Source organism: Rhinatrema bivittatum, unplaced genomic scaffold (assembly GCF_901001135.1).
Source record: "Rhinatrema bivittatum unplaced genomic scaffold, aRhiBiv1.1, whole genome shotgun sequence".
Taxonomy (NCBI): domain Eukaryota; kingdom Metazoa; phylum Chordata; class Amphibia; order Gymnophiona; family Rhinatrematidae; genus Rhinatrema; species Rhinatrema bivittatum.
In genome coordinates this window covers 395,650-419,547 of record NW_021820356.1, presented here as the reverse complement: position 1 = coordinate 419,547, position 23,898 = coordinate 395,650, and the positions used below count along the sequence as shown (strand labels likewise).

Here is a 23,898-nt window from a genome sequence, read left to right as displayed (position 1 = left end):
TCAGGGGTTAGTGAACCTTTAGAACAAGACACTCCTTATTTTGGACTCGAGGTCTCACAACGAACTTTCATATAAACTGGGACAGAAACCGCTAACTGTAGATAGATAGAACTTAATAATAATATGTTCTTAATTGATTTATTATGTACACCTGTTTTCATTCTCATATTGACTGTAAAGCTTGTTGCTGATTTACTGTTTATTTTGCACCGAGGTGATGTTATTAACGTGCCGCGGTATATAAAAAAATTACGAAATAAATAAATAAATAAATATCTACAGTTAGCGGTTTCTGTCCCAGTTTATATGAAAGTTCGTTGTGAGACCTCGAGTCGCCGGCAGCCCCGCTCCGTCCTCCGGTCCCGGGGGCGTGGTCCGGAGGCCTTGACCACGCCCCCGGGCTGGCGCCATGCCCCCAGGCCCACCCCCGAAATGCCGCGGCACGCCCCCGAAACGCCATGTCGTTTCGGGCACGCCCCTGGACACGCCCCCTCCCTCCCCCTTTTCGAAAGCCCCGGGACTTAGGCCCGCCGGCATGCGCAGGGGTTTTAAAATCCGCCCCTAAGTCTATTCCACGCTACTGTTGCTAGTAATAGCAGTGACTATTTTCTTTTTTTTAAATTTTCTTTTATTATGCTTTTTAAATTACACATCAAGACAATATTTCTTGACATTTGAACACTGAAGCATAGGTAAACATATAAGAAATAGGAAACAAAATAATTTTCATCATCTTTACACCAAACATTTGACATTCACCTTACTTCATTAAAGATCCCTCCATACTGCAAAGAGAAGATCCATCTCACAAAAATATACTAATTCAACTCAACATAAATCTTTGAAAGAGAGAATTTTACAGCCTATATACTGAGAGGAGGAATATTTCCTGATGAGAGAGAAATCACAGCTTATTGGGGACGTGGGTGAACCTGGACATTTACCCCTTCCGCACCCTGTATGGTAACTTTATCAGAAAGAAACTGAGTTAATTAAGATGGTAGGAAAAAAAGATAGGTTAACTCTTTATATTTAAGCTGACATTTGCAAGGGAATTTCAATGTAAAACCAGCCCCTATTTGTAGGGCCTGTGTTCTCAAGAGTAAACATTGTTGTCTTTTCTTTTGTGTCATTCTAGACACATCAGGAAATATTCTCACCTGCAAATTCATAAAAGTATGTAAGCGATATTTGAAAAACAGTTTGAATATCCATTCTCTATCTGTCTCTAGTACAAGTGTGACAATCAAAGTACTTTTTTTCAGCTATGCTAGAGTCTGATGTCTCCAGCACATCTGTTAAATTTAGATCTGGCATTTTATTTTCAATATTTGGGGTTTCTCTTAATTCTTCTACACCTTTTTTCCTTTGTGGTAAATAAAAACATTTCTAACCACCGGTGGAATACTTCCTTCAGGCACTTTTTTAAAATCTCCTATCAGATATTTTCTAAACCTCTCTTTTGGAGATTATATATGAAAGTCTAGGAAAATTGACAAACCTCAAATTCCTAGACTTTAACATATTTTCCATAATTTCTATCTTATTCAACATTTTTACATTATCTTTCAGTAAAGACTCTCCGAGATGTTCTATTAGCATTTACAGTAGATTTCACTTCTGCACACTGTGAAAGACCACTCTACTGCCCGCATTCTGACTTCATGAGCTTTTACCACTTCATTTATAGGAAGAATTTTGTTTGCTATCAAATTACTAAGTCCTTCTATTGCCGCCCACACAGATTCCATAGTGACTTCTGCTGGTTTCTGTAATTTGCATATTAAACTTAAATCAACAGGGCTTGAAGAGCTCTGTCCATCAGTTCCTCCTTCTTCTCCCCTGGCCTGGACTGCCTTCCAACTCATCGGGAGAAATCTTCCCGAAGTCTTCACTTCTTCCACCCAGGTTTGGATTCCCTGCCTGACCCCCATTGCCAGCAGCTTCGGCATGCAATAGGGCCAGTTCCACCCCTGGATTCCTAAGTGTAGCAGGGTTGGCGGGCCCCTCTCTCATAAATCGGGGGAAAGCGAGATATCCGAGTCAGGCATCGGGACCTAGGTTGCTTCCCGGCCTCCCTGCCTCAGTGACTGCACTCACGATTCCGTTCCTCCTCTGATAATATGGGCGTCCATAGGACCGGATACATTAGGAGTAGGAGAGGCTCCAGGGTTAGCCTTTTCTTTTGCCCTGCGTTTCCTCATACGATGAGGCATAATAATACTAATTTCTCTTAAGAAACAGGGAGTCCCACATATACTTCAGTATTTAGACTTTTTATTCACTTGGATCCTCTTGTGCTGGAAGGGTAGTGAGCATGAATATAAAGTAAATAAAGTAACTGCTTACCCGAGTTGGGGGTTTTTCTTTTAAATCTCAAATATTGTAGATTTTCTAAAACAAAGCCGTGCGCCCCTTTGGCGCGCGCGGCTTAGGTGATGCGCCGCTATACAGCCGATTTTATAGGTCCCAGTCCAGTCGCCCTTTCTGACGTCACTTCCGGGTAATTAAATCGGAGGCCCCCGTTCTGGGCCAGGATGCAGTCCTCACCCGCAGGGAATCTCAGCCAGGTAATCAGAGTTGTTCACCTCCACCTCCAGGAGCAATGGCTATTTTCTAAGTCAACTTAATTAATAGCAGGTAATGGACTTCTCCTCCAAGAACTTATCCAATCCTTTTTTAAACCCAGCTACACTAACTGCACTAACCACATCCTCTGGCATCAAATTCCAGAGTTTAATTGTGCGCCGAGTGAAAAAGAACTTTCTCCGATTAGTTTTAAATGTGCCCCATGCTAACCTCATGGAGTGCCCCCTAGTCTTTCTATTATCCGAAAGAGTAAATAACCGATTCACATCTACCCGTTCTAGACCTCTCATGATTTTAAACACCTTTATCATATTCCCCTTCAGCCATCTCTTCTCCAAGCTGAAAAGTCCTAACCTCTTTAGTCTTTCCTCATAGGGGAGCTGTTCCATCCCCTTTATCATTTTGGTTGCCCTTCTCTGTACCATCTCCATCGCAACTATATCTGTTTTGAGATGCGGCGTCCAGAATTTTACACAGTATTCAAGGTGCGGTCTCACCATGGAGCGATAATTTTGTATCATCTGCAAATTTGATAACCTCACTCGTCATATTCCTTTCTAGATCATTTATATATATATTGAAAAGTACCGGTCCAAGTACAGATCCCTGAGGCACTCCACTGTTTACCCTTTCCCACTGTGAAAATTGACCATTTAATCCTACTCTCTGTTTCCTGTCTTTTAGCCAGTTTATAATCCACGAAAGGACATCGCCTCCTATCCCATGACTTTTTACTTTTCCTAGAAGCCTCTCATGAGGGACTTTGTCAAAATTCATGTAAAGTGTGTGTGATTCCTGTAATTCCCTTGTGTTATTACAGAGTTTCTTCTATAGTAGGTTGCTCTGAATGGTCCAGACCATGAGATGCATAATTCCTCTCCTTATCTTACGTGCCAGACAATGGGCTTGGGTTATCGGAGTTTCTATAAACCTTGCAAATTAACCTGTTTCTTTAGACCAGATGTTCATAAATTTTCATTTTGGAAATCTTGGGAACCAGACTCATTTGCCAGTACTCCAGGACAAAATCTGCACTGCTCATCTAAAGGAAAGCATTTAAAAAAAATCTATGCAAGTGGTTTCTCTGGCATTTTACCAGGGAGATTTTTCTCTCCTCACCGCACATTATGCTGTATGCATTTACAGATAGTTAAAGTCTCATTTAACTTTATACACAAGGGCAGGCTACTTCTTATAAACGGCATAACTATTTATTCAGCATACAACTCAACATACTGTGTAGCATTTACTCGTTTCTATTTCATTCTCCAGTAAGTGGAACAAAGTCTCTTAACTCTATCAGAGCTATAAGATGACTTTTTCTTTGAATAGTTGGTTGAAAATGTAAAAAGGCAGTGCTTTCTTTGGTGTCTCAGAGAAACTGGAGCTGCATTCTCAGCTCGGAGCTTCAGGCTAAAATGAAGAACACATCCCAGATTCTCCATAATGCCTTGCTACCTGCCTCTAGGGATAACTAAGCAGGGTAAAGATTACTTCCTGAGTTATGACATGGAAAACATGAGGGTCCCCTTACAGTAAGGCAAATCTCTCCTAATGCACAGCTTTCATGACCTATCAGCATTAAAGGTTTCAATTGACCTAGAAACTACACAAATCACTATAACCCCAGGGTGGCAGTATAACACAAAATATAAGCGCTGCATTGCAGAACAGAAATATTTTTCTTCCTCCTCATAATCTTAGGGTTTGATATAATAAAATGTAACTGAAAACTGTGAGCTAAATTTTAGCTCATGTTGTCTTTACTCACACGGGGGCCCACTGGAATGAGTTGCGCTCAGCAGAGCACAGTTGTGTGCACATTGTGATAGGTGGGGCTGGGTGTGAGCCCTTGTTGCTGTGGTATAGTTGACACAACCTAGTAGGCAAATCTACGAGGTCTACGCCAACAGTTGGCAAACACGCCCTGAAGTAGGACAGGCAGCTGCCTCCCCCGCAGATTGAGCCCTTGGGTTCTGGCAGGGCTTAGATGGGTCCTTAGTATGGTAGGGTAAACAAGATTCTGAGGGCACGTTGGGGGGTCAGGACAGGCAGCAGACTTGAGGTGGTCGAAGGCCGGCTAAGATCGGGGCAGGCTGTGCACAGACCTGCTCACGTGCAAGCAAAGAGGTCAGGTCCAGGCGGCAGGCAATCCTGGTCAAGTCCAGGCAAGAGATCATGATCCAGAAGTCAGGCCAAGGGTGGACAGAGACACACAGAAGACACTGAACGAGACAGAAAGGACAAGGGAGGCGAGACGAGGCAAGGCGGGAACCAGGAGTCAAGAACAAGCCACGGGAGCAACCCGCACTGCTGATGCAGGAGACCTGTTGCTGAGGTGAGGTAATGCTGTAGGGACTCTTGCTTAAGTAGACCGGTCGGCCTGATGTCATCGGAGGACGGTGCTAAGGCCTATATAATGCGCGTCTCTAAGGGAAGGTGGCGTCCAGGGTGCATCAGCAGAGTCCGGAGTGTGCCGCAGTGGCAGGATCCTGCCGCGATGCTTCTGGGCCCGCAGCGGGGTTGGGATGAGTGCAAGCCTGTCTTAATCGGCAAACCTAACACTCATGTTTTGGGCATAACTGTTAATGTGTTCCTAAAACTGTGAATTCTGCTTATCGCCCTCGCATGGAAATCTTATGCTAATGAAGGCATTAACTATTACCCCTCCATGCAGAGAGGGGCGCTGGCTCAGCTCATATTTTCTTAGTGCTGGAAAGTTTACTCTGGTCATCAGGGAGTAAAGTCGCCAGCACTAGTGTCAGTCTAAGGGCAGAGGTCAGAGTTCCAGCACTGGGACCTGCACTTGGGATACACAGAAAACGTGCTTTGTGCAGCCAAAGCATTTTTTCTGCGCATAAATATGATACATGCACACAAAAATGCGCGTGCTTTCTGCGCACCAATCATGTCTGAGACTCCTCTGCTCCCAGAGTTAAAAGTGCGATCAGCCTGCATTGAGCACACATTTTAACTCCGGTTTAGCTGTACATTTTCCATTCGGTGCACTTTTAAAACTTCCAACGCGTACGCGTACTGCAGCGGGAGTTAAACATTTCCCAAACTTGCATGATAAGAAACTGCACTGAGTGTCAGTGCCACAGTATTAATCCACTCTTTATCACATCCGGCCCATGGTAAAAACTGAGTTAACTCTGCTGCAATAAGCTAATGGTATGCTAATGCATTGGGAGCTTAAAATATGCACATTAGCTCAAAAAGACATGCTGAGGGTGCATAAAATAAACTTTATTTATGTGTTTCTACAAATAGTATCTTCTTGTGTAAAACAAGATTTATGTGCACAATACACAGTTTATACACACACAAGAAAATGTAAGTATAAAGCATATTCTCTGTACATGAAACAAGCTGTGTGCACAGGAAACTTGTGCATTAAGGGATAGATTTTTAAAGTTATGCGCGGGCGTAGATTTGTTCGCACGAAAAAATCTACGCCCAATTTTATAACATGCGCGTGCTGCCCTGCGCACGTAATAAAATCCAGGCTCGGCGCGCGTAGGGGGGTGCACAATTGTGCAACCTGCGCGCGCCGAGCCAAGCAGCCTGCCTCCGTTCCCTCCGAGGCCGCTCCGAAATCGGAGCGGCCTCGGAGGGAACCTTTTTCCAACCCCCCCCCCCCCCCCCCCACCTTCCCCTACCTAACCCACCCCCCCAGCCCTAGCTAAATCCCCCCTCCTACCTTTGTTCAGAAAGTTACGCCTGCCTTGGGCGTTTAATGTGTATATTTTAAGCTCCCAATGCATTAGCATACCATTGCGCACGCTGGCCAGTTGCCGGCGCGCCATTCCCCGGCCCAGGGGCTGGTTCGGAGGCCTCGACCACGCCCCCGGGCCCGCTGCATCGTTTTGGGAATGCCCCCTCCCCGCCCCTTTTAGAAAGCCCCGGGACTTATACTCAGGGCATTTACAATCTGCCCCTTAAGCCTTTGTAGCTGCACCTTTGACCTTTTTTTTTTTCTATTTTTCTCATTTTCTCAAAATCTCCCTTTTGAAGGTTTAATGCTAGAGCAATAGATTAGTGTCCTCCGTCCAGTTACTAACTCAAATTTGAGCTCATCATGAGCACTGTTGCCGAGCAACCCCACTACTATTACCTCTTGCACCAAATCCTGTGCTCCATAAGAATTAGATATAAAATGGCTCCCCCTCTTGTCATTTCCCAGACCAGCTGCTCCATGAAGAAGTCATTTATTTCATCTAGAAACTTTACCTCCCTAGCATGTTCTGATGTGACATTTACCCGGTCAATATTGGGATAGTTGTACACTCCAGTTATTAATGTGCTACCAAATTTGTTAGTTTCCATTAGCATTTCATGGAAACATAGAAATGACGGCAGAAAAGGACCAAATGGTCCATCCGGTCTACCCAGTAAGCTTATGGTAATATCTGCTGTGTCGAATAGGTTATACCCCCATGCTTATATGTTTCCCAGACCATAAAAGTCAGGGCTCTTGTTGGTTGCTGTTTGAATCCAATTCCCCATTACCCACCCTGTTCTTATCAGTTTCCCACATTAACCCTCATTGACTGCTGCTGAATCCAATGCCTTGCTGTTGAAGCAGAGAGCAATGTTTTGAGCTGCATCAAATTAACAGACTTATTGGTTAAGGGTAATAACTGCTAGGGATGTGCATTCGTTTGTGACGAAATAGGAAATAGAGACGATATTTCCTATTTTGTTGCATTTTTTTGGGGGGGGGGGGGGGCAATGAAACGATAAGAAAATCCACAATTTCGTGTGGTTTTCTTATTTTTGGGGAGGGGAGAAAGGGCACATTAAAAAACAAAACAAAACCCCAAACCCACCCCAACCCTTCAAATGTAATTAATTGCAACCCGACCCCCCAAGACTTGCCCAACCCCCCCGAAGACTTACCGAAAGTCCCTGGTGGTCCAGCAGGGTCCTGGGAGTGATCTCCTGCTCTCAGGCCGTCGGCTGCCACTAATCAAAATGGCACCGATGGCCCTTTGCCCTTACCATGTGACAAGGCTATTGGTGCCATTGGCCGGCCTCTGTCACATGGTAGGATCAATGGACGGCTGCAGCACCATCAAGTTACTCCATGCACTCTTTTTTTCATTTTAATCTTTAGCCTTCCACACTACCCTCTCTATGAAGAAATATTTTCTGACATTGGGTCTGAGGCTTCCTCCTTGGCGTTTCATTTTGTGACCCCTAGTTCTACTGATTTCTTTCCAATGGAAAAAGGTTTGATGTTTGCACATAATTGAAACCTTTTAGGTACCTGAAAGTCTGTATCATATCACCCCTGCGCCTTCTCTCTTCCAGGGTAAACATTCATATCCTTCAGTCTCTCCTCATAGATTTTTCGATACTGACCCCACACCATTTTGGTCGCCCTTCTCTGGATAGCCTCCATCCTGTCTGTCCTTTTTGAGATAAGGGCTCCAGAGCTGAACACAGTACTCCATGTAAGGCCCCACCAAAGACCTGTACAAGGGCATTATCACCTCCGTTTTCTTACTGGTTATTCCTTTCCCCAGCATTCTTCTGGCTTTAGTTATCGCCTTGTCACATTGTTTCGCCATCTTCAGATTGCCAGACACTATCACCCCAAGATCCCTCTCTTGGTCCTGGCACATCAGACTTTTACCCCCAATCACATTACCGCACCCCAGATGCATGACTGCATGTCTTAGCATTGAATCCCAGCTGCCAAAACTTTGAGCTTTCTCAAATCAATTTTCATCTCTTTACTCCTTCAGGTGTGTCCATTCTGTTGCAGATCTTAGTATCATCAGAATCCTAGCAGACCCTATTGCAGATCAGGAAGCCCCCTGGACTAGGGCTGTGCTCGCCTGAGGGACATAGTACCAGACTTTCACCTCAGAAGCTTCCCTATCCAAATATCAGATTCCTTCTTCACCCAGCCTAACAAGACTTCAGTTCACAGCATGGGATGCTCGCTTACCATATGCTGGAGATAATGCGGACGATGCAAAAACGTGCATTCAGTACAACGCAAAGTTTTACCCTCGTATGCACATTTTTTGTGCGCAAATGTTACTTCTGATGCAGCAAGGAGTTTGCGCACAAAAAAATGTGCACGTAAAACTATGTGTCCTACTTAGCACCTTCACATGAAAATCCCATGCAGAGAAGTGCACTGGCTTAACTCAAGTTTTCTTAGTATTGGAAATTTTACTTCTGGTTAGAGGAGACGCCGTAGGTGAGTATTTGGTCCCGGCTGTGGACTGGTGCGGCCGGCGGCCATGACAGTCAGCCCCAGTCGCGGCTTGCCGCAGCCGGCGGCCATAACACTGTGCTTGGGAAGGTTCTTTTGCCTCTTCGATTTCTACTTCCCCTGGATTTGCTTCCACGTGCTTTCCTTGATTAGCTACTTGCTTTCAGGCCTGGTTTCTCCCCTACTTCACTGGTCTTCCTTTCAGAGCTGCACATCCACTCATGCCCCATCCTAGTTAAGTGCAAGCAGATATCTTTGCACCAGTCCATGGGTGGTGCACACAATTTTAGCTGTTACCCATTTTGAAGTGGTGACCTGTTTTCCCCACTTCTCAGCACCTCTGTCTGCCTTTGATGCACATCCTTAAAGTAGTGGTTCTGGTTAAACTCTTGAAAATATCAACTTACTTGTTTCTGGGCTTTTGTGCGCCCACTGCCTTTTTGTCTCTTTCCCCTAGGATCCAGAGAATGAATCTCGAGCTGGGTTTTGCCAAATAATAATTCTCGTAAGAGGGGATAGTTGGGCGATATTCATGCTGGTCAAAAAGATTATTGGGACATGAAGGAGGAGGAACCACCATTCTCCAATTACACCTTCCACTCTGCCATGTCAATCATCCCCTACACATACATCTTTTATTCACCTCCTGGAACCCTCTAACTCAAAATATATATTTAATCTGACTTTGGATGAGAAAGTACTTTGCCACAGCCCTGCAACTCCCGTTATAGTCTATAGGAGTAAGTCTGACTTTTTTTTTTTGTTGGTCCCATCATGGCAAAAATGGAAATCCTGCAGAGATTCAATGCCATTTTATTCTTTCACATGCCATAAGGGAATGTGGAAAAAAACACCTCTTAACCTATATAAATATGGGAATGTTGGCTCACCTTTGTCAATTCTTGTTTTATGAGTTCTTCATGCCAGTCTGGATCAGAGGATGATATGCTCTTCCCAGCAGGACTCAGCTCACCTCAGCATCTCCTTTCTTTCTTGCTGGATTACATCACCGTGCAACTCTCCTCCCACTAGCAAAATCCCCTGGCCTTTCTCAGAACAATGCTAAATGTAAACAGGATCACAGGCACCCAAGATCATTTCCTGAAAACACTGGGAAAAAAAAACAACCCCCATAGGATTTCATAATGAAGGTGAGAGCTCTCCAGACTGGTGGGGAGAACTAATATAACCAGAAGGTGAGGCGCAATTCCCATTATGTTACGATGATAGGCCAGACAAAAAGGGGAAAAGGACTCGGCAGACATCCCAAGAACAAAGATATCCCTGGACAATAAATCTAAACAGAGGAGAAAAAAAGAACAACCCTAGGCAGAGCTTTGGGAGATGCTGTGTGACCAGGAAGGAAAGAGGGAAGGAAGAGAACGAGGCATCACCAAGAACGGCAAAACCGAGGAGCCAGAAGGACTGAAAGCAAGAGCTAAAAGAGCAGATGTCTGATTAAGAAGGAAGCAAAGGATGGCCACGTCCAGAACAGCTTCCCCTCAAGGGCCGAGGGTGTGCTGGAAAGCTGTCAGGTGTTCTAAGATGGCCGTCCTCCGACGATCTCTGCTAGCCAGAGATAATCTCTTTAATGTGCATCTCTGTCCTTTTCTCATTCTGGCAACAGTTTAAAATATAATACTTCTCTTGTGGTCAGTTCTAAATGTTGACACGGAATGGTTATCTTTAGGCTTGAGCACGTTCAGTATAAAACAGGAGAGAATGGAGGCAAGGAGGTGTTAAATCACGTTCTCAAAGAGTGTAACAGATGTGGTGAGCTGCGTTGCTGGGTCCTGCCCATGAGAGGCATCTAGGAAGCTAAAGCCCTATCTGAATACATACGTGGCACGGATCCTCTGAACAGCAAACATGGAGTCAATGTATCACTACCCCTACGCTTCCAGTGCTGGGTTTCTGCATATAATACTGCTGTGAGCTGCCAGAGTGCGAAACTGGAGGAGCTGATAGTGGCATCTTCAAAGTGAAAGGTTTGCTTTGTCTTCTGAGGGGCCAGTATTGCACCTGTTAGGGGAAGGAAAAGATAGTGCGGATAGATGGAAGGAGTTCTTTTTATCTGCTTAGATCAATATTACTCTTCTATGGCCAAAGCACTTCATACCTAAGAACATGCCATACTGGGTCAGACCAAGGGTCCATCAAGCCCAGCATCCTGTTTCCAACAGTGGCCAATCCAGGCCATAAGAACCTGGCAAGTACCCAAAAACTAAGTCTATTCCATGTTACCATTGCTAATGGCAGTGGCTATTCTCTAAGTGAACTTAATAGCAGGTAATGGACTTCTCCTCCAAGAACTTATCCAATCCTTTTTTAAACACAGCTATACTTACTGCACGAACCACATTCTCTGGCAACAAATTCCAGAGTTTAATTGTGCGTTGAGTAAAAAAGAACTTTCTCCGATTAGTTTTAAATGTGCCACATGCTAACTTCATGGAGTGTCCCCTAGTCTTTCTACTATCCGAAAGAGTAAATAACCGATTCACATCTACCCGTTCTAGACCTCTCATGATTTTAAACACCTCTATCATATCCCCCCTCAGCTGTCTCTTCTCCAAGCTGAAAAGTCCTAACCTCTTTAGTCTTTCCTCATAGGGGAGCTGTTCCATTCCCCTTATCATTTTGGTAGCCCTTCTCTGTACCTTCTCCATCGCAATTATATCTTTTTTGAGATGCGGCGACCAGAATTGTACACAGTATTCAAGGTGCGGTCTCACCATGGAGCGATACAGAGGCATTATGACATTTTCCGTTTTATTCACCATTCCCTTTCTAATAATTCCCAACATTCTGTTTGCTTTTTTGACTGCCAAAGCACACTGAACTGACAATTTCAATGTGTTATCCACTATGACACCTAGATCTCTTTCTTAGGTGGTAGCTCCTAATATGGAACCTAACATTGTGTAACTATAGCATGGGTTATTTTTCCCTATATGCATCACCTTGCACTTATCCACATTATGCCCAATTTTCCAGTCTCACAAGGTCTTCCTGCAATTTATCACAATTTGCTTGTGATTTAACTACTCTGAACAATTTTGTATCATTTGCAAATTTGATTATCTCACTCGTATTTCTTTCCAGATCATTTATAAATATACTGAACAGTAAGGGTCCCAATACAGATCCCTGAGGCACTCCACTGTCCACTCCCTTCCACTGAGAAAATTGCCCATTTAATCCTACTCTCTGTTTCCTGTCTTTTAGCCAGTTTGCAATCCACGAAAGGACATCGCCACCTATCCCATGACTTTTTACTTTTCCTAGAAGCCTCTCATGAGGAACTTTGTCAAACGCCTTCTGAAAATCCAAGTATACTATATCTACCGGTTCACCTTTATCCACATGTTTATTAACTCCTTCAAAAAAGTGAAGCAGATTTGTGAGGCAAGACTTGCCTTGGGTAAAGCCATGCTGACCGTGTTCCAGACATTGTGCTTAAGGCATAGAAATGATTGGAAATCAGAGGTTTCTCCCCACTGTTCCTTATGGAGCCAGGAGTGGGTGTTCCAGAGGGTATTTAAATTGAGGCCAGCTGGTGAGTGAAGCATGGCCAAGCTGTTTTAGCTTCTTGTCCTTAAGCTGCCATGATGTGACTGTGCTCTATTTCAGATATTGATGACATCATTAGAGGGACATTGCATGTCTGGAAAAGGTTGAGGCTTATGCATATTGTAATGAGCCCGTTAAAGTGTGATGAGCCGGCAAGCAAGGAGCTGGCCTAAAAATCAGAATCAAGGGTGTTTTTTTTTATTTTCCCAAGAGTAACTGGGTCTCTCGCCAACATTTCCCAAACGTAGGATAAAAATATACTCACCTGACACAGTGAATATATTTTTGACAGAAACCTTGTCTAAGTTGCCAGCATAGTTGGATTGCTTTCTATATGGTGAAATTTATAATTTCTGTTAATAACACTGTTATACCTAAGTTTTAATTTCTATAATCCGCCTTGAGATCAAACCTGGCAAAAAGCAGAATATAAAATATTTGTAAATAAATAAATACAAATTTCCTTTAATCCTACCAGATCCGTCTGTTCCCTTCTGCCAGCAGATGGAGACAGAGGAAAAACTCTCCAAGCAGACTGTATTCCCTATAGGTTGGAGCAGCAAGGCACTTAAATATATCATAACCCATTGAAAGTCCCAGCACTTCTCAATACAGCTTCCTTTCTGCTTCTTTATGTGATGGCAGAGTCTGCCAGCAGTGTGACCCACAAAGCCAAGAGCAGGCGGGAAACAGATAGGACAAGACTGGTGGGTTCTAACTAGAGCAGGACATTTTCTGCATGGGATGGCCTTCTTTCCCCATGGCTTGAGTCATCAGATGCAGATAGCCAGCAGGACATGGAGAAGAGGAAATACAAGGCACACATGGAGAATAGGAAGTACCCAAATCTGGAGACAGGAAGGCATCCACAGAAGTAAGGTAGGACCGCTGCAGGAATCAGGAGACAGAAAAGCACCCTGAGGTCTAGGACCATGTGTTGGACCAAGATCTAGCAAAATATTGTGTTAGCCTGGAATGTAACTGTGTCTAGAAAGGAACAAGATGGCCACAGAGCTGGGAGGACTAACCAGGGTGTCCAAGAGGCCCACCAAGGCTTTCTGCTGGCAGGAGGCAAGAATGGCCCAAACAGGACCTCACATCATCCCCCTGGAAAAGGGCAGACACTAGATGCCTCCAAGGTCCCATATAGAGAGAGGGTCAGAAACAAGCCCAAGGATACAATGGAGGCAGTGCATGCAAATATCTCTCAGGCAAATTCATTGTGGAGATCCTGAAAACCAGACCTGTTTGTGACTCTTGAGAACTGGAGATGGCCACCCCTGCACTGCTTTACCACAGACTCCAATTCATGGTCCCCAGAATCGTTAACAGCAGAGCCTCCTTTCACAGGAATCGTAGCTTTACAAGGGACAGCTGATCTCAAAGCATCCGCCTTAGGCAGCTTATACATGCTTTTCAGTACCTCCTTAGTCTATATAGTCTGTGCCAGCTTTAGCTGAGCATCAGGTTCTTTTTCTATAAATCTGAACATTTTCTCACGCTCACATTCACACAAAGCTAGATGTTTCCTAGCTATCAGGCCAATACAGTAAAGGTCGTGGGAGAGCGCCCGCTCTCCTGTGCGCGCGATTCAGGGGGGACAAACATGCAAATTAGGGGCCCGCGGTAAAAAGAGGCGCTAGGGACACTAGTGCGTCCCTAGCGCCTCTTTTTTTACATAAGCGGTGGCTGTCAGCGGGTTTGACAGCCGACGCTCAATTTTGCCGGCGTCAGTTCTCAAACCCACTGACAGCCACGGGTTTGGAAACCGGACGCCAGCAAAATTGAGCATCCGGCTTTCGACCCGCGGGCCGATTTTAAATTTTTTTTCTTTTCTAATTATTTTAAACTTTTGGGACCTCCGACTTAATATCGCCATGATATTAAGTCGGAGGGTGCACAGAAAAGCAGTTTTTTACTGCTTGTCTGTGCACTTCCCCGGCGCTGGCAGAAATTAACGCCTACCTTTGGGTAGGCGTTAATTTCTGAAAGTAAAATGTGCGGCTTGGCTGCACATTTTACTTTCTGTATCCCGCGCGCCATCAACATACATTTGCAAGTTGCGGACGCTGTTAGTTTTGGGGGGGGTTGGACATGCGTTTTCGATGCGCTATTACCCGGAGCGCACTGTACTGTATCGGCCCCGTGTGTTGTGTGCTTTTCACTTTTACTAGGCCTTAAATCTAGAATTCAGTAGCCCAGGTCCTCCTCTCAGTTCTTCTGTTCTAAACTGGCAGCAGGTTCTCTCTAAGCTGTGATGTCACTGATTTGATGAGGTTAGTAAAAACTGTGCTAGAGCTATCGAGATAAGGCATCTACGACCTTCGTTTCTGCCTGAAAACCCTCTGGCATATATGAATGCCGAATAAAAGGAAATTTGGGGACCGTCAATCTTTCTAGACGGAATTCAATTGAAAACCAAACAATTTGGCACTTGACCTCTCGTTCATCTCTACCATCCTTATCTTTTATAGCCTGCGGAAAAGGAAACTATCCCCATCGCCTTCCTAATCGCAGCACGGCTAGGATTCTCCACCTTTCCTCTCCGGCTGACTTTCCTTAAACATGAGCGCTGACTGGCCCTGTGTTATTGGGGAAGCAGCCCTTCCCTTCCAGAAGAGTCAGGTTACTGAGAAATCCTCCTCCAGGGAAAAGAAAATCTCACCCTGCTTTCTAGCTGCACATCTTGCTTGGCTGGACTCTTTCATAGCCCCCTTCTCGCAGTTCTTGGCATTTTAGAGACAGCACAGCCAGCTCTAGCAGCCCCTTCCCCTGCTGCCATCTGTCCTTATGGCTCCCCACCATCAGAGGAGTCAGACTGCTGCATAAGCACAATGAAACCCATCCTAAAAAGGTCCCCTGACTCCGCCTGTGTTTGTAGTCTGAAGGTTAGAAGAACCCAGGGAGAGTGAATGCTCAGCCAATTTCCTGGCTAATTTATTTAAAAACTTGACATAGCACAAAAATAGTACCAAAAAAAAAAATCTTACAATAAAAGCAATTTAAAAGTTCCACGCAATAAAAACCGTCAACATTATTAGATACTTCAATAGCATCCATTAGCTATTTACTGCCGACTGCCAATACTATGGCTTCTCCTGTCCTGCAGTGCAAACCTGCTCAAAAAAACATGGCCGACTTTCCCCACCAGCATGGGGATCAGCTCCGAGGCCTTTTCTGGCGATTCACTGGCACAAACCTCCCTAGGTCCTTCCTGCAGCTGCTCAGCCTCCTGGCCAGACCTCCGAACAGCTCACGTATCACAGCCTGCGGTAGAAACCCTGCAGGACTTGCACGCAGGGCATCTTTTCCCCCCTCTCTGTCAACGTAACCAAGAAGGGGGTCTCAAACACCTGAAAAACAGACATTTCAGCTGGTTCTGGAGCAAGCAGCCACCTTCTGCCCGTACTGGGAACGTGCCGCTGTTTCTCCTCACTGAGGTAGCCAACCGTCCGGATTTCTTTCAGACTGCACCGATTTTTTAATTTCTGGTTTGGAAGGCAAATGGAGGGCTAAAATCTCCGGAAATAGTCTGGATTTTAGGCCTGCCTTTGAGGCTCTTTGAGGCTCTTTTTTTGGAGCTGGACTGTGTATTATCTGCTGTGGTTTTTTTTTTCCCCCTTAGTTGATAGAGGTGGCAAGGCCGGTCTTACCCAGCTGTAAAGGGAGATTTATGTCGGGCCTCAGTGGGAAGAACGGGTGGCAGGGCTGTTTATTCCTGCTCTCCCTCCCTTTGCTTGCTGTCCCTGGGGCCGCTGCAGGCAATGCTGTGGTCTGACCATCAACCAAGGGAAAAAGAGAGGCAACCATCAGTGCAAAGAACAAAAGACACCTAGAGCTGGGCTGAAGAAAAGAAGCAGCTCCCTCAGAGACTTTGGTAGCTCGAAAAAGAAGAGAGACCTGGTGCCCAGCAGAGCCTCAGAAGCAAAGGACAGGCCCTGCGAGTTTGTCAGGCCCAAGCAAAGGAGAGGCCCCCATTGGTGTTCCCCGTCCTGCCAGCAGCCCTAGGAAGATAAGAGGCCTCGTACCGCAGAGCCGCTGACCAGAAGGAAATGAGAGGCCCTGCAGAGCCATCGGCAGATCCCATCCCGCTGGCGACCCAAAGAAGAGGAGAGGCCCAGCCGGAGTCTGTGTATGAGAGTGTGCGTATGGGTGTTATGTATTCATTTGTGTGAGTGCATGAGAGGCAGAGGGTGGGCTTGTAAGAGACAGAGTGAGGGTGCATGGGTGTGTAAGAGACCAAATGAGTGTGCTTGGATGCGTGTGCATGCAAGAGAAAATGCATGGGAGTGTGTGTGTGTGCGCAAGAGTGCATGGATGTGTGTGTGCAAGAGCAAGAGGGCATGGGTGTGTGTGTGTGTGTATATGAGTGAGAGAGAGCTTGTGGGTATGTTAAATGACTGTGTTTATATGACAGAAGACATGTTGTGTGCTTTTCCTTCCCACTAATCTACGACAGTCTCAGGGTGAGTGGAAATCAAAAGCTGCCAGGTATGGAGAGTGGGGGATTTTTTTTAAATCTTATTCACTTTAATTATTGGGTGTTATTTGATGTGTTTATTGGTTTGACCTAAATATGTATACCCTGGAGGAGAGGGTTAAATGGCCTCACATCTAACTTTCAGTGTCCCGGGCGACTAACTGTTAGGCTCATCAATGTGCATTTGCATGTGATGAGCCCTATTAATTTTTGCAGGGTTGGCTGTGCATTTCTGACGTTGAAAACGCATGGCTAAACAGTGCGCTCGGCCGAGGACACCATACTGTATCGGCCTGTATGTGTGGATGCCTTTGGGTCCTGAGGGAGTATGTGTGTGTGTGTGTGTGTGTGTGTGTGAGAGAGGGTAAGGGGGGATGTGAGTCTTTGTGGATGTGTGTAGATCTGGGTCTTGGAGGGTGTGCACACAAATCTTTGAGTTGAGAGGGGGGGGGGTGTCTGTGTCTGAGGGTAAATGTGTGAGTCTTGTGTCCTGAGTGAGTGTGTGTGTGAGCGCATCTAAGAGAGTGTGTTTATATGGGTGAGGGGGTATGTGAGTCTGTGTCTTGGAGGGTGTGCACACAAATCTTTAAGTTGAGAAGGTGTGTGTGGGTCTTTGTGTCCTGAGAGAGTATGTGTGTCTGAGAGGGTGAATGCATGTGTCATTTTGTTTCTTTGTGTGACTCTGTGTGTCTGACAGGGTGAGTGTGTGGGTGTGTGTCTGTGTCTGAGAGGGTGTGTGAGAGTCTGTGTGTGTGTGACTCTGTGTGTCTGACAGGGTGAGTGTGTGGGTGTGTGTCTGTGTCTGAGAGGGTGTGTGAGAGTCTGTGTGTGTGTGAGTCTGTGTGTCTGACAGGGTGAGTGTGTGGGTGTGTGTGTCTGTGTCTGAGAGGGTGTGTGAGTCTGGGTGTGGGTGTGTGTGTCTGTGTCTGAGAGGGTGTGTGAGAGTCTGTGCGTGTGTGAGTCTGTATGTCTGACAGGGTGAGTGTGTGGGTGTGTGTGAGTCTGTGCGTGACAGGGTGAGTGTGTGTGTGTGTCTGTCTGAGAGGGTGTGTGTGTCTGTGCGTGTGTGAGTCTGTGTGTCTGACAGGGTGAGTGTGTGGGTGTGTGTGTGAGTCTGTGTCTGAGAGGGTGTGTGAGAGTCTGTGCGTGTGTGAGTGTGTCTGACAGAGTGAGTGTGTGGGTGTGTGTCTGTGTCTGAGAGGGTGTGTGAGAGTCTGTGTATGTATGTGAGTCTGTGTGTCTGACAGGGTGAGTGTGTGGGTATGTGAATGGCTCTGGTGGGGGGAGAGAGAAGCTTGGCCTTTTATTTCAGATATGGGGACATTCCCCTTTCAAACGTAACGGCAGCGAATTCTGGTTTTGTGGCTCCTGCCGTGTGAAAGTTTGGCCCACTCTGTTATACTGCATGACCTAGACAGTAGGCCACACTCGTCGGCAGGTGACCCAGTAGTCATGTACAGATCAGTGAAAATTTTACTTAATGTTTGGACTTTTTATAATTGTCTTTTTTTTTTTTTTTTTTTACACTTAAAAGAAATTCTTTGAACACTCAATGCCCTGGCAGAGGACCTGATCCCCAGGGGGTTGTTTCTTCAAAGGGCAGGAGAAGACTATGTGGCTGTTTTTTGGAAGCCCCTGAAGGTTTCCCACCAATTTGTCCAAGGGAAAGCAGAACCTTTAGCAACTGCTTCAACCTGCGGCTCCTATTCTGCCTCCTCTGCTGGAGACGGAGAAATATGTCTCCAGCTGCTTAGAGAGTTTTTGTCTGCTCCATCTGCTGGTAGGGGGGGAACATTTAATTTTTATGCAGCCATCCATCTGCTCTAGCCCCACCTTCGTGCTCCTTTTTTTACTTATATCCAGCGTTGTGGAAGTCACCAAGAACGAGCTTTCCAAACCTTATCTATTAATATTGCCTAAACAGCGTAAATCAGTGCAAACATATTCGGATTTTTTAATCTGAATTGCACAAGACAGCTTTCCATCGGGTAGCAGACGCTGGCTCCCATCAGTGGCCTCTTTAGTAAGCCCCGCTGAGGGACAGGTTACACTCGGCTCTTCTACTCCTCCTCTCCCCTGTACGAGGCTAAAGCAGCAGGAGAAAACTGCAAGTGGAAGCCTAAAACACGGGCAAATAGTCCCCTCTTCATCACTCCGTGCCGGGCTGTAGGATGCTCGAGCATCGCTGTGAAGCCCAAGCTTCTCAGAGGGACGGCAGGGACGGGCTGGGGCACTGAGCCGGTCTCAGTTTCCCTCCCCCACACACACAGTGAATGCCTTATCTTGTTTTTCCTCCTGCAGAGATTTACCGCATCGTGTCACAGAAGCAGATCGCAGACCGCTCCGCCCACGACGAATCTCCCGGGAACAACGTGGTGGACATCAGCGTGCCGCCCACCATGGACGGCCAGAAATCCAGCAAACTGCAGTGCTGCCAGAACCTGTGACCTACTGGGACTGTCCCGCATCCTTCACTCCCGCCGGCCAGTACTGGATTAACACTACAGTGCAACCAGAAGGTGTGACGTGACCCCCCCCCCCCCCCCTTCTCTCATCCCAGCTCCCAGCACTACAACACTGCAGTGCTACCAGGATGTGTAACTTGGCAGGACTGCTGCCCACCCACGCCCTTCATTCTGTCTTCCAGCACTGGAACCACTGCAGTGCTCTCAGAACCAGTGCCACTGCTTCTCCGCCTCACCTCTCATCAGTTAGCGCTGGTTTACATTCTCACCCCCTGCATCTGGAGCCCCCTCTGAAAGCACACCTGGTTCCCGTTAATACTGCATGAGCCTCACTGACATCTTTCTGGCCTAGCAGTGGTGCCAATCCAACTCCAGCTTAGGTGGAAGCTGGGTTCCAGTCCTGGTTTTCTATCTCCCTTCCCAGTGTGTTTTGGGGGGGGCCTTGTCAATTTGCTTCAGCGGCGACCAGCACCAGGGAAGCAGAACTGGATCCGAGGATCTGGCCGGCCTAACGTTAACAGTTGGCACCCCTCTCCCCACACAGTGCTAACCGTAGGTCCGTAGCGAACGGTAGTTGTGCTCTGGAGCGCTGCACTAGGACAGTAGCTCATCAAGAACCACAGGTTATAGAGATTCAGTTCCAGTGCTGACAACCAAGACTTTCAGGTCATCAGATTTTACTCCAAGCCTGGTTTTCTACCTACCATCTCAGTCCTTTCAACAAAGCCAGCATCCATTAAAACAGTGATGGCGAACTCCAGTCCTCCGAGTGCCACAAACAGGCCACGTTTTCAGGCTAACCACAATGATATGCACGAGAGATTTGCATACAATGGAGGCAGTGCATGCAGATCTTCACATGCATATTCATTGTACATAGCCTGAAAACCCGGGCCTGTTGGTGGTGTTCTAGGACTGGAGGTCGCCATCACTGCATTAAAACAAGGAAGTCTAGAGCAGGTTCTGGAGTACGCCCTTGCCCAGGGGTGGCCAACTCTGGGCCTTGAGGGCTACCAACAGGCCAGGTTTTCAGGATATCCAAAAGGAACATGCATGAGAGAGATTTGCATACACATTCACTGCGGATATCCTGAAAACCTGATTGGCTGGGGGGGACCCTGCTCTAGAGCCACTCTGCCTTTCAGCATATCCACAATGAGTGTGCATGAAAGAGAGCTCGCATGCACTGTAGAGCTCGCATGCACTGTCTCCCTTTATGGCAAATCTCTCATACGCAGATTTATTTTGGATATTTTGAAAACCAGGCTGGTAAGGGGGTACCCCCAGGACTGGCTTGAGAAAACACTGGTCTAGAGCAGGCGTTCTCGACCCAGTCCTCAGGATACACCTAGCAACAAAGTGGTGGATGCCACAAGAAAGTCTTTTTCAAGTCTTTAATAATGGAGACATAAAATATCACAAAAAGTTTAAGTGAGAGGAGACGGACCGTGCCGGTGTTTAAACGATATACATATGTGCACGGTGGAATTTATTTTGACCATCATCCCAACTGCTCTCTGACATATAAGCCCCTGAGGCAGCCACCACTGGTGGCGAAACTCGGCCAGAGTCGGGCACCTGTATATGATATTTTACATCTTGTGGCATCCACCACTTTGTTGCTTCCTCACGGCTTCACTGGATCGCCTACCTTGTTGCTTTTTGGGTCCATCTCAGGATACACCTAGACAGTCAGGATTTCAGGAGCTCCACAATGCATAGACACGAGATGGATTTGCATACAATGGAGGCAGTGCACATGAATCTCATCATGCATATTCATTGCGGGATCTCCTGAAATCCTGCGTGGCTAAGTGTGTCCCACGCACTGGGTTAAGAACCACTGGTCTAAGACGGCCTGACGTCAGGTTGGCTGCACTCCTGAGTTTTAACCTTACAGTTTAACTTTGGCTCCTGAACCTGAATGGAATAAAAAATAAGCTGTGATAGAAAACAGTTGTTGCTTGTTCTTGTGGTGCCTTCTGGGCTGTGTTCAGGGCTCTCTCCCTGGCCTAGTACGGCCTACGGCCAGGATGTGAAGCCACACATGGAGATGGGAATTTAGATTGTGAACGGTTCGCTTTAGAATAAAATGATGAACGATTGTATCTAGAGGTCAGCTTGGGATCCTCGGCTCTTGAGTTGGGAACTTTGGAAGAGGGCCTGGGGCTCGTGTGATGGAATGGGGTCTCTCAGAAATGAACTGAGCACAGATCTAAAGCAAAGGCTCTCAACCCAGACCATTCTAGGTAGGATCCAGCTGGAATAAGGTGACTAGTCAAGTGCCATCAGGGGCTGTGGTAGAACCACTTTTATTTGATAGTTTTTCCTCAGTCCATTGGAGGAAAAAATGTGTCATTTTTGCAGATGGTACCAAACCATATCCCATGGTAAAGACCCTGCTGGACTCGCTGATTTTATAAGGGAATATGGGTACTTTAGACAAACGGGTAGAGAACTGACAGATGCCATTTGCTATGGATAAGGATGGGGTAATGAACGGCAGGCACAATATGGGTAACCACTACAAAAGGAAGGTGGTGTGGTAGAGTTGATTTTGCCCAAAAATTCCAAGATTGTTTGTTAAAAAAAAACAAACAAAAACCATTTATATTAGAATGAGCAAAAGTTGTCTCTTACAGTGTCCATGTAGCAAACACCGATGGTCAAAATTCACTAATTGGACACTTGATAGGCAATGTTTGCTTCTTTTGATATAAAAGTTGACTTTGTATCTGGCAATACTTGCGGATCCAAACCAGGAAAAGGTACGGAGGATATGGGTTTATAAACCGGAAATGAGTGAAGCAAAGCCGGGCAGCCGCAGCCAAGCTGGACATACGTTGCAGAGTATTAAATAAGGTTGCATATAAGAAATGTTTATCATCCTGCCTCTGGATAAGACATTTGTCAGACTACATTTGGAGTACAGGGATCAGCTTTGGGTACCCATCCTCAAAAAGGATCTCCCAGTGTTAGAAAAGATACAAAGCAGGGCTACCACACTAATAAAAGGAGAGTGGGACGAGGGTACAAAGGAAAATAAGCCAAGCTGGAGAGGAAGAGATGGAGAGCTGGGCGCCAGTAGAATAGAACAGAGGCCTAAAATTCAACCAGAGGCCAAGTCAGACCTGGATCTGAACGGAGATAAAATTATTCAACTAAGGTTGCACAGAGCCAGTGACAGAGCAGGGATTAGAACTCGTGGTCCAAGGGTTTCATTTGTTTAAGTTCTATGCTAACTGGAATGAAGCTGTGATGCACGCTGGTGGTTAGTGTGTAATAAAATGAAACTATCGGTTCAGTTCCCTCTTGCTTAAAATTCCTGTAGGGGAGATGGATATGTAGGGTTAGTCAGAAAAGCAAGTTTCTTACCCATAAATTAGCCATGCTGACCGGGACATCCTCTGTGTGGTCCTGGGCGGAGCTTCTCTCTTAAGAATACAGAGCTTTGACTCTGCGACTGCACAGCGCTTCCTGAGCGATCACAAACCCTCCTCAGTGTATAAAATATCTTATTTACAGGCCGATACAGAAAAATGAGCGGGAGAGCAGGCGAGGGCGCGCGATTCAGGAGGGTGGCCTATGCAAATTAGGGCCCACGGTAAAAGGAGGCGCTAGGGACACTAGTGCGTCCCTAGCGCCTCCTTTTTGACAGGAGCGGCGGCTGTCAGCGGGTTTGACAGCAGATGTTCAATTTTGCCGGTGTCGGTTCTCAAACCCGCTGACAGCCATGGGTTCGGAAAACGGACGCCGGCATAATTGAGCGTCCGTCTTCCGACCCGCGGGCCGATTTTTAATTTTCATTTTTTTTTAATTTCTACTTTTGGGGCGTCTGACTTAATATCACTATGATATTAAGTCGGAGAGTGTTCAGAAAAGCATGTTGCGTGCGTTATTAGTTTCAGGAGGGTTGGACGCGCGTTTTCGACGCACTATTACCGCTTACTGTATAAGGGGTAAAGCTAGCGCGTCGAAAACGCGCGTCCAAACCAGGGCTAACAGTGCGGCCTGTTAGTGCAGTGAAGGTGAAGGAGGCTGTCCAGACAGATAGGCGGGTTAGCATGGCAAATTCATTCTGCTATCTATGGAAAACACTGTTTAGTAAGCAAACTTATACTTCTCCTCCCCCGTTGCTAAGCAGGCTGAATTAGCCATGCTGTCTGGGAGTCCTCAGCTTAGGGATGTGTCATGCCCACTGTTGTACGCTGAAGTAGTGGGATGCCTACCCCTTGCAGAGGTAATTGTTCGTTGAGTGCTCACCCCGCCATTGCGTGGACAGTCTCAGCTTCCTGTTGAATAGTGCAATACTGCTGAACCCTCTGCGGCATCTGAAGTTGCCTGCTGGTCAAGACAGTAGTGTGACGTGAAAGTATGTAGAGATGACCACGTGGCTGCTTTACAAATGTCCAGCAATGGTACCTTGTGGAGATGTGCAATTGAAACTGCTATGGCTCTCACTTGCTGTGCCTTGACTGGATTCAACAGTTCTGCTGAGCACTTTGAGTAACAAAACTGAATGCACTGGGATATCCAATTTGTCAAAGTCCTCTTTGCTA

At 46.3% G+C, this 23,898-nt stretch overlaps 1 protein-coding gene across 1 annotated transcript in view; it reads left to right on the top strand.

Moving 5' to 3' along the window:
• Positions 1 to 21,293, top strand: part of LOC115081565 (ras-related protein Rab-11B-like) — a 58,328-nt gene extending 37,035 nt beyond the window's left edge. Inside the window, exon 5 of the mRNA XM_029585993.1 lies at positions 19,176 to 21,293. Coding sequence (XP_029441853.1) covers positions 19,176 to 19,321 — 146 coding nt within the window. The 3' untranslated portion in view covers positions 19,322 to 21,293. The remainder of the gene's footprint in view (positions 1 to 19,175) is intronic.
• The last annotated feature ends 2,605 nt before the right edge of the window (positions 21,294 to 23,898 follow it).